This window comes from Cryptomeria japonica, chromosome 7 (genome assembly GCF_030272615.1).
Source record: "Cryptomeria japonica chromosome 7, Sugi_1.0, whole genome shotgun sequence".
Classification (NCBI taxonomy): domain Eukaryota; kingdom Viridiplantae; phylum Streptophyta; class Pinopsida; order Cupressales; family Cupressaceae; genus Cryptomeria; species Cryptomeria japonica.
The window spans coordinates 177,139,190-177,151,050 of record NC_081411.1 but is presented as its reverse complement, the minus strand read 5'-3'; the positions used below and the strand labels follow the sequence as shown (position 1 = coordinate 177,151,050).

General features: G+C 35.2%; 1 protein-coding gene across 1 annotated transcript; it reads right to left on the bottom strand.

The window, feature by feature from the left end:
• Nucleotides 1–10,474: 10,474 nt before the first annotated feature.
• LOC131056871 (glucan endo-1,3-alpha-glucosidase agn1) lies at nt 10,475–11,485 on the bottom strand. The gene has a single exon (XM_057991142.1). The coding sequence runs from the start codon at nt 11,483–11,485 to the stop codon at nt 10,475–10,477; it is 1,011 nt and encodes a 336-aa protein (XP_057847125.1).
• Between the last annotated feature and the right edge of the window lie 376 nt (nt 11,486–11,861).

The window sequence follows — 11,861 nt, the reverse complement described above, 5'->3', positions numbered from 1 at the left end:
AATCCTCGTATGTGTCAGAAACATCTAGTGGCACCATTTTCCATTCACTAACATATCCAAGCTCTTGGTTCTTGCAATCAACATAGTTTTCGAAAATGCATTCAGAACAAAAACATGAATAATCTCTAGTGTATAATGTCCATGGGCGATTATCTGTACTCATGACACAATGCAAAGATCTTGTCCTCTCCACACTCTTGCATCCATGCATTGATTTTCTATCCACATCTGTAAAATGTACATGTGTACAAGAATACATACATGTAGATCAAGTTGTTAAATTAAAAAAAAAAAGAATAAAATACTAAAAGAGAACATGTACCGGTTATCTCCCAAAACACTCTATATGGAATGGGCTTATATGTTCTTGATGATGATTCCCCAGGATAATTAGGTTGTTCAAAGTGTTTCTTACACCATTCAACAACATCATGTGCATTTTCTATACGTTCTCCTGTGTACTTTATTTGATGCTTTCTTATAGCACGTTTGATACAAGCTCCTGCACCATCATGTTCACCCTTTCCATGACCACTCTCAAAAAAACTCCAAACATGTGGTATTTTGTCATTTCGATGATATCTACATAGTGCATAAAATGGCCTCGAAGATTTGAATTGTGCCGCACATCCATCAGACCAAACAAAATGTTTAACTATTGTTATGCCTCTATCTTTCAAATATTCAAAAAACTTCTTAAAGCAATGTTGTACAAAAAGTGTGTCATGCTCCTTATCATCACTGATATAGAAGTGGTACTCTTTCTTAATGACACGATTTTCAAATGTACTATCAACACCATCTAAATTCATCTATGCATGTCGATAACACACATGCACGAAAATAGTGATTTGCTTTGAAAAATAATACTCTGATTGAATCTCTTTTTGATGCACAAAAGAGTAATTCTCTGCGAAGTCAACTACAGATAAAATAGTTCCAAGTGGGAAAGTGTCTCTTAATCTTTTAAATTGTTCTGCTTGCCACTTGGCAAAAAAACCATGGCATATGTATGGTTTTATCAACTTACGAAAATTTTCCATAAATGTTCCAATAGGTATTTCTTCTTCTACATAATCTAGTCTTGTAGATTCCTTTCCAAATTTTGTTTCAATTTTTTTGTACTTATAACTCTTGCAATTTACCATCTTCCTCATGTCAGTATTTTCATCTCTCAAAGGCAATTTAGCCAAGTCCCCGCATGTTCCACAAATTCCTCTTATGCAATTTATTTGACCGGTTGCATTATCATCTGATTTATCACATAAGATGGATGCTATGAATTGACTTGTTCGTTTAGGAGGAGCATTTTCATAACCATCATTATCTTCTCTAATCTTTCGAAACACCTGATAGTACAAGTCAAATTCGATGTGATAATGACAACAACAAGTTTCAAAAACTTTGTTTAACTTCACATAATATGGCCTTAACCGTTCAAACATGGTTTGTCCAATCTTTATATGAGGGTTTGTTTTAGTAAACAATACATACAATTCATGTTTTGTTGTGTCTAGCCAATGTTTTACATGGAGATCATAATGATCAGGACCAATCCTTTGCTTGATAACATCTCTACTATTTGATGAAGGGCGAGTATTATCATTCCAAAAACTTGTCACAAAGTTCCTAACAACATCTTCAATTCTATCAGAACGAGGAGCTCTACACATAATTGCCCAATTCCCTTCTAAGGTAGTATCATCCAAAATCTTTCTCCTTTTAACATATTTAGATATTGTCCTTCTACTAAAACCAAACTCAGATGACAGTGAAGAGATTTGTCTTTTTTGAGGCAATCTTTCATTTACTAAAGATGTCAACATCACTCTTCTTGAAATGGTCTTATCTAGTTTTCGAGATTTTTTACCAATGTTCACCAAACCTTTCTTAACATTATCAACAATAGATTTTTGTAGCTGAGAATATTTCCTCTTTTGATTTGTTGTATCTATACCCAACAATTTCATTGGATCTATTAAGTCTTTATGAGTAAGTACAATTGATAACAATTGAGCTTTTTCTAGTGTAGTATCAAGATTGTTGAAATGCGACATTATTTCTTTTGCTTTTTTATTCATTGACCTCCTTTTAGTATGTCTAGTTTCTTCACTGAGACGTTTCAACTCATCCACATCCATTTCAAGTAAATGATCTAAATTTTTATAAGAAATATTTATCTTCACCTGTTTAGCTAGATCCACAATATGCTCATCCATATCAGTGGTAGGAGGTAAGGAGCCTGACCCCTCTCCTTCAAAGGTCTCCATTGGTTCAACTTGGACAATCTCCTCCCTATGATCATCAACTATATTGTGTTCTTCAACAGGGTCATTTGCCCGTTCTGCACATAATTTAAGAGTTTGTGTAAGGTTCTTGAATTAATCAGAGATTATTCAATTAGGATTAAGAATAGGGGTGAATTTGGCTTAAAGCTTTACATGTTAAAATTAAAGCCCATTCAATTTGGTTTATTAAATTTAAATACTTTTTTAAGACCTTATTGTTATAACTCTAATTAAATTACTTGTTTAGGTTTAAAGTTCAATTTGTTCTCAGGTTAGGATTAAAGTTCAATCTCTAATTTTGAGCACTAATTTAACACATAAAATAAAATTTTGATAAATTAGAAATTCCAATTTTGAAAATTAAAAGTACAAATATTTTGATGCATGCATACGATAACTTAGGTGACCTCATATTAATTTGTTATGGACCATAATGTAAGTGGACTATAATTTGTCACATGTGAGTATATTTAAGACCTATTATTGCATAATAGACCTCCTAATCTGAAATGTTTTTGCATGTACGTGAAGTTGAATATAAATAGTTCACCTAAATTATTCAACATGTTTAATAGGAGAAAAATGCAATTACACAACAAGCAAGTTGATGGAAATTGAAATTTGCAAATACACATGTATTATCTCAAATTAATTATGTTTTCCAATTAAAACAAAATTATTTTTAATCCTATTAAAAATATTAGATAAAAAATATTGAATTCTAATTAATTGATACGTAATACATATTAAATTAAATATCTTCTTTGTTATAAATTTATGTCACATTTAAGAACTATAATCAATGTAATAGTCCTAATAGGCCTTATTATTAAAATCAATATGACCACATTTGAAAAAACATTTCACAAAATTAATATACTTAACTACCCTTAAGACAAATATATTATGTGATATTAAAGGACCTATCACATGAAATTACTTGTACATGTAGATTAAATATTCAATATATATAATTTAGAACCTAAAAATTATGACATAATAGGTCTTATCTATTATAAATGAACTTAATTATATAGGAGAAAAATGCAATTACACAACAAGCAAGTTGATGGAAATTGAAATTTGCAAATACACATGTATTATCTCAAATTAATTATGTTTTCCAATTAAAACAAAATTATTTTTAATCCTATTAAAAATATTAGATAAAAAATATTGAATTCTAATTAATTGATACGTAATACATATTAAATTAAATATCTTCTTTGTTATAAATTTATGTCACATTTAAGAACTATAATCAATGTAATAGTCCTAATAGGCCTTATTATTAAAATCAATATGACCACATTTGAAAAAACATTTCACAAAATTAATATGCTTAACTACCCTTAAGACAAATATATTATGTGATATTAAAGGACCTATCACATGAAATTACTTGTACATGTAGATTAAATATTCAATATATATAATTTAGAACCTAAAAATTATGACATAATAGGTCTTATCTATTATAAATGAACTTAATTATATAGGAGAAAAATGCAATTACACAACAAGCAAGTTGATGGAAATTGAAATTTGCAAATACACATGTATTATCTCAAATTAATTATGTTTTCCAATTAAAACAAAATTATTTTTAATCCTATTAAAAATATTAGATAAAAAATATTGAATTCTAATTAATTGATACGTAATACATATTAAATTAAATAGAAATAAAATTAAAAATACATACTTGCATCATGATATCTTTGTCTTCTTTGTTCTCGATATCTTTCTTTCGTTTCGGGAGAATAATTCCTTGCAGTCTTATTTTGCCTTCTCTTCTTGTTCCCCATGCTTTTACAAAAAACCTTCAAATTATTTGCTTTCAAAATAATTTTCAAATATCTTCTCTCATCCAAAAGTGCGAATTATTTTAATCATTTGAGTGATAAAAAGCAAAAAAAAATTATAGATATTTATACGATTCCACAAATGAAAAAAAAAATAAAAAATGCGTCGGCCCGTGTTCGAACGAAAGCCGACAGTTAAAAATTGTTGGGTTCGCTCGAACATGGCAGTTACCAAAAAATGCGTGCCGAAATTTAGCTCGTGGGTTCGAGCGAATGGGGGTTCTCTCGAACCCACTTTGGTTCGAGCGAACCCAATCCGATCGAACATGTGTTTGATCGAAACCCCAAAATTGGAAGTTTCTCCCAAAAAATTTCAGAGTTCTAAAGAATTAATGAATTCGGAGCTCTGGTTCAGTACACGAATGAAATAATCTTCATAACCCAAAAATATTAGATGGTAGTACTCGAAACAAGCTTTCCAACGGATATAATTTTGTTATATTTTGAATTTACTATGTTCTTGATTTTTTAATCTTATTAAAAGTTGGTTTTTAACCGAACATGAACTTCTCTGTTCAACGCATTGGGAAAAATAAGAAACTAATTCAAAAAAAATTTGAAAAATATCTATGCCCTTGGTATTGATGTCTTCTTTCTAACAAAAAAAAAAAATTGAATTTTGATTTATATAGAACAAGTTATGTGTTCAAACGTAAACCTATGTTTGAATTATGACTAGTCGGACTTCAAAACTTTATAAAATGAAAAATATTGAACATATCACTATAAAACCAAATGCATGCCCTGGATATTGATGTTACAAACCAAAATTCGAAAGAATTGAGTTTTTATCATTTATAGAAAAAAAGTTATGCATTACGGAAGGCACATCACTCTTAAAAAATGTAGTTTGTTGTAAAAAACTACTTTTCGAGGGAGATGGAAAAATTTTTAAAAAATCTTTCAAAAAAATTTGAAAAAAATGTATATAGAATCTACAAACAAAATGCTAGAAATCACTAATTTACATCATCTTCAAATTTTTAATAGTTTAAAAGTTATAGTTCTCGGAAGTTGAAGATTATTTTAAAAATGTACATCTCAGTGTCAAAAGTGGCAAAAAAGTGGGAACCATTATTGTGAGTTCACCCATTGGTGCATAGGAAACTTGCCATATGCTGCAAAAATTACCCCTTGTTGTTTGTAACAAACCATTTACAACTTTAAATGTTGGACGGAAAGTGCTACACCGATTAACTAAAACACAAAATGAGACTATCGTAGAAAACAGTTACTTACGCTCCTATATGGGCCGCCCTCCAGAGCTAGAGACAATCACATTACTCGAATCTGCAAGATCTTACACCTATGTTCCAAGTCATAAATCATGCAAATAGAAAGAGAGAACAATACAAGCCATTGTTAACATTTACCCAAAATTCCATAGTATACTCAACGAAGAGTTAGAACATTTTGAAACATTTTGCTAGAGTGAATTGCTCCTATATAATCACTTTCGAAATATTACGACTGATATAGGAGTTACCAAGGACACAATAATCACCAATTGGCATCAAATGCATGTAAACAAATATGATGTATGGCATATCATTTGACACATCGAAGAAAATGTGAGCCCCCAAGAAGAAGAAAACAATGAAGATGAAAGGAATATAACTATCACATCAGAGATGAACGAGTGGGAACTGCTTTCAAGAATGAGGCATACAGTCAACAACAATTTAGACGAACTTGAATTACTAGGCCAACATGAATTTGACACCAACTATAATTGGGCTGAAACTAAAATACCACATGAATTGCACGATACTGCATCACAATTTACAAATATAAAGAAAACAACCACCCAAGACGAACATGTACCAACAAGAAAGTATACACCCACCAATACCCTATGAACGAAACAAAAGAAAGCACTTTCGGTAGTCTCAAATCATGACACCAATGTGTTCAAAAAACCATTACACATGATCATACAAGGAACTACGGGTACAGGAAAATCATACTTGATCAGTTGTATAAAAAATATGCTACACGAAAAATTCACCACATCAAAAGAACCCAATACTTGTACTAGCTCCTTCTGGAATTGTTGCATTTAACAATCATGCGACAACTATTCATTCAATACTACGAATCCCCATCAAAGAAATGCAACCACTACATGGCCAAGCACTAACAATGTTCCAAGAAAATTTGAAGGACATAAGATATATACTCATTGACGAGATGAGCTTTATAGGTCCAAAACTATTGTTGAAAATAGATAGCTGACTTCGTGAAGCTTTCCCTCATCATAAACATTCATACTTTGGAGGCGTATCTATGATTCTCATTGGAGACCTCGCCCAACTACCACCTGTAATGGATAAACCAATATACACATCACACTCAAATGCCATAACACTTTGGAACCAATTTACAACAATTATCACCCTAAAAATGATGTTTCGCCAACAAGGGGAATCTCTAAAGAAATCACAATTCTGCTAAACACTACTAACATATGCAGTGCACAGCCGATCCAAGAAGATTGGCAGAGCTTGATGACACGAACAAAAGAACAATTAGCGCCAACTGTGAATAAGCAATTTGACACTACAGTCCACCTCTTTGCTACTAATGATATGGTAACTCTTCACAATAAATGAATGTTAAAGGAATTAAATCATCCATTTGCAATAAGTAGAGCTACAACAACTACAAGAAAAACAACTATTGACGTTGACAATGAACAACTTGAAAAGCAAGTCCTACTGTCAGCAGGCTAGCAAATCATGCTCACAACTAACATATGGACACAAACAGGACTTGTCAATGGAGCCCTTGGTGAGATAATTGAAATAATTTATACCTCTGATTCCAAGCCACCTAACATACCAATGTATATCATAGTCAAATTTGATAACTATAGTGGTCCCCTGTGGTACCCAAACGACCCAAAACTTGTACCATAACACCAGTATCACTAGGTAACCTTAGGCAACTACCATAAAAATGGCATGGGCTATGACCATACATAAAGCTCAAGGTTTAACACTACAGAAGGCAACCATCAATATCGGTGCAATAGAAAGACAAGGTCTAACATTTACTGTAGTCTCCAGAGTGAAATCCCTAGAAGACCTCTGGATTGACCAAATTCTCCTACTAGTGGTATGCAAAAATGGAAAGCAATCCATACACGGTACTAAGGAAAAAAGAAGAAGCTCGACTACAAAAAATCTCTAGATAAAAAAAAAGTATGCTTCATGAATCATTTTCAGAGAATTATGCACTGCTTTAGCTGAGCCAAATAGAAAAACTCCTGTAGGAACAAGAATATTTGGGCATGTTGCTCAAGGTTTGTTTATCTTGCAGGTGTCATCGGTTTTGGTCAATAAAATCTTCATTCAAATATTTGCATTCATCAATGTACAACTTTCCAACAGGTTAGAATATATCTGCACAAGAAATGTTGTTAGACTATTGTATGTTATTTTGTATTTTTGGACTTGTCATACCTTACTGAAAAACTAAAAGTTTGTAACACTGCAGTATGCTAGTTCAACTTGAAATAAACACATGCATATCAGAAAAGCAGTGGGATTTTTGGTAAGCAACAAGTGATAAATGTTTCTGGTCCGTTGTTAATTAGATTGGCTTGCATTTAAACTGTTTGGATACTGTTTCTCCATCTTCCTCTTTCATTGGAATTTTTAGGGCATTATTCTGATGCGACGGACTCCATTGTGTTTGGTTGTTGTCTCTCCAGCTTCCTAGATTTCGAACCCCCATATGTTCGTGTTCAAAGCTTCTAGAATCCTATAGAGTTTGGGGACATTTTTTAGAGTGGCTAATATTCCCTGTGTAAATTGGTATGTCACTCACCCCTGATTTCAGGAATGTGTTCTACATTGTGCTCATCCTCTATCATAATGAATGATGATTGTGGGCATTCTGCATAAACAATGCTCTAGGATGCATCTCGAGTCCCCTGTTTATGTCAGGAAATATCTTTGGTACAAAGTTAATATACATATCGACTGAAATTTTGATATTTTAGATGTTAATATACATTTGACCAAAATCCTATGTCAATTATGTCTTGATGGAGGTTCATACCCTATTCTAAAGCTCCAATTTCTTTACAGATTGGGACGAGGCTACACAAGGTTGTGGAATCTGGCTTTACACCTGTCAACTGCATTTTCTGAAAAGTCTCTAAGGCCTTTTGCAAAAATCTATTCTATCCATATCCTGCAATCACCACAATCCATAAGACTTCATTTCTTTGAGTCATTTCATTTTTGGACTTGTCATACCTTACTGAAAATTGAAAGTTTGTAACACTGCAGTATGCTGGTTCAACTTGAAATAAACACATGCATATCAGACAAGTAGTGGGATTTTTGGTAAGCAACAAGTGATAAATGTTTCTGGTCCGCTGTTAATTAGATTGGCTTGCATTTAAACTGTTTGGCTACTATTTCTCTAGCTTCCTCTTTCATTGGAATTTTTAGGGCATTATTCTAATGCGACGGACTCCATTGTGTTTGGTTGTTGTTTCTCCAACTTCCTTGGTTTCGAACCCCCATATGTTCGTGTTTAAAGCTTCCAAATTCCTATAGAGTTTGGGGACATTTTCAGAGTGGCTAATATTCCCTATGTAAATTGGTATGTCACTTACTCCCAATTTCAGGAATGTGTTCTACATTGTGCTCATCCTCTGTCATAATGAATGATGATTGTGGGCGTTCTGCATAAACAATGCCCTAGGATGCATCTCGAGTCCCTTGTTTATGTTAGGAAATATCTCTGGTACAAAGTTAATATACATATCGATTGAAATTTTGATATTTTAGATGTTAATATACATCTGACCAAAATCCTATGTCAATTATGTCTTGATGGAGGTTCATACCCTGTTCTAAAAGTCTGATTTTTGTACAGGTTGGGATGAGGCTGCACAAGGTTGTGGAATCTGGCTTTACACCTATCAGCTACATTTTCTAAAAAGTCTCTAAGGCCTTTTGAAAAAATCTATTCTATCCATATCCTGCAATCACCACAATCCATAAGACTTCATTTCTTTGAGTCATTTCATCAAACAGTTTGAATGCCTTGTACATGCTTCCGCATTTTACTTACATGTCAACCGATGCACTTCCAACTATAAGATGTAAACATACTCTTTTAATTATGTTTTGGTGGATTACTGTACCCAGTTCCAAAACTCCAAATTGAACACAGGCTAGCAGAATGGTGGTAAAGGTTGAGGAGTTTGGCTTTACACAAACCACTTGCATTTGCTTAAAAGTTTGAAAGGCTTTTCCAACGAATGCATAGAGACAAAGTTCATTTTCGCTAGCTTTGTCGATTCTTGCACTGATATTTTGGTGTTGTCACTGCTAAGTAGCGTTATTTTAGTAGTTAGCTGAACCTTTTGCCTATTTTTGTCAATAGAGTTAAAAAGCTCTCATGACCTTAAACTCAATATAAATACTTCTTAAACTCATTTACTCATTTGAAAGCATCCTGTGGATGATCTTTGACATTTGCAGCCCACTCGCAAGTGATCTAAGTATCTTGTCTTAACTGCATGTTGTACAATATCTTGGCAGTAAACTTCCATTGTGCCTGCAAACTCTTACGTGAAAGTGAATTTTCAATGCCCTTTACTTGCATAGGAGTGAGATATTATGTAACTGCATTTTCAGGCATGATGTTCTTCATCTTCATCTGAGAAATTGCTATCCGCAGTACAAATTGGACCTTTCTGAGGTCCAACCGCTAGTTATAAAAAGTCTAAACTTCCAGATAGCACGATGGGTGATATTAAAACACACACCGTCTTAAGAAATATCTTATTCAAGAACTAAACACGGACCAGTGTGGAGGCATTAATTACATGTGGGCGATAGCAGTCACCGTTGACAATACATTCCAATTAACAATCGCGTGAATCATGTCGCGTATTGTATTTCAGGTGAAAGTCGTACCTCTCACAGTCATTTTGAAGAGATGGAATCTCTATGTTCGTGCAGTTGTTAATGAGCAGATTCCGTCAAAGAAACGACTTAGTGGATTTTCGGTTTTCTGATTATATATGGCTCAATTGACTTTTCATTACAGAATAAATATGATCTGAAGCAAAGTTCTAAATCCGATTCATATATATATACTGCAGCGATTGATAGAGTAAAAAGTCTAAGCTTCAATTAAATATAATGATGATCTGTAGTAGCTGCCAGTTAGCAACTGTTGATAATTGATTCGGATAGATTATTACAAAATAAGCCTAACGAGGTGAGATTATAACTAATGCTCTCTAGAGAGCTTATTGGATAAGAGGATCCCACTCTTCTCTGAAAGAAGTTACTAACATGTGGTGCAGGTGGAGTACACATTGAAATTATAATGCGTTGCATTGGAATTACTGATCAGTTTGCTTCCAGTCAGCGTGCTTAGCACTTTACCTCCACGCTTCAGGGTTGCCAACTGCTGCCCTGCCTGGAAATCCATACTCCATGTGGATATCCCTTTCGGAGCACTGAATGTATGAGTCGCACTTCCAGATCGCAATTCCACCGTGGCAGGCCCAGTCAACTTCGCAGTAACGTACACTTTATCACTTAGCTGATCAGAATACACCACCTTGCACCCGTCAGCGGGCACATTGATGTTTTTGCTCTGGGTATAATAAAATAGGTATATCGAATCCTGGGTAATCGCGGGCTGGCTGCCGGACTTGTACCAGTTAAAATAGTACTGCCCCAGCTCCAAGAAGGCACGGTGAGTGTACCCCGACACGTCAGCAGCGGCCGTGCTGAGTGGCGGTGCCACGTAAGAGGTTTCCACCCAGTCGTTCCACGTCACGATTTCAAGGAGAGGAGGGCTTAGCTGTATGAGCTGCTCCCACTTTTTGATCCAGAGCCCCGGACCCTGGTAATTGCCCTTCACTTGACAGTTACAGTTGCTCAGATCCTTTGCCTTGCAAGCGTCGGAGCAGCAGGAGCCTGCGATGTTTTTGAAGAACCAGGAGCTGGGGCTCGCCATGTATACTTTCCCCGCGGCTTTGCAGGCGTTCAGATAGTTCTGGTCCTTGGAGACGGAAGGATTCTGGAAATCGGGGCTGAAGTAGGGCCATGCTGAGGTGTCCCATGCAAACAGGCCGTCGATAATATCTTTGAATTTGTCCAGAGTTGCCTGAACACCCCCCAAGGAGCCGTCCGTGGGGAAGAAGGGGACGTAGAAGAACTTGTTCCTTCCGCCGGCCTTTTGGAAAACGGCGTTCCATCCGGTGAGAGCAGAGGAGTAGTTGTAGTCTTTCCACCAGGAATCGTCGCTGCCGAGCCAGGACGTGAACAAGGGTTTGCCTCGGTATTTCATCTGGTTGGGGGGTGGGTTTCGTAGCGGGTGAGCATGGTCACCAGCTGCTCCGGCGTGAGGTTGCCATTGGCGTCCTTGTGAATATCGGCGGAGAAGAAGATCTTGAAATTCGGGCCAACTTCTTTAGCTGCCTGGTACATATTGTCCGCCAGATTCTGGCGCCACACATTGCTGTTGAGAGCGAATGCGTCGATTCCTCTGCTCTGCGCAAGTTGAATCTCCTGCTTGAGGACATTAATGTTGTCGTTCGCATAGAGCATATAATGGGCGAACACAAGCCGCGGATCTGCAGCCTTTGCGGCACAGATAAAAATGCAGGACACAGCTAATGCAAAAAGAAACACCCTCATTGTTGCACAGGTTGTAGCAATTTGAA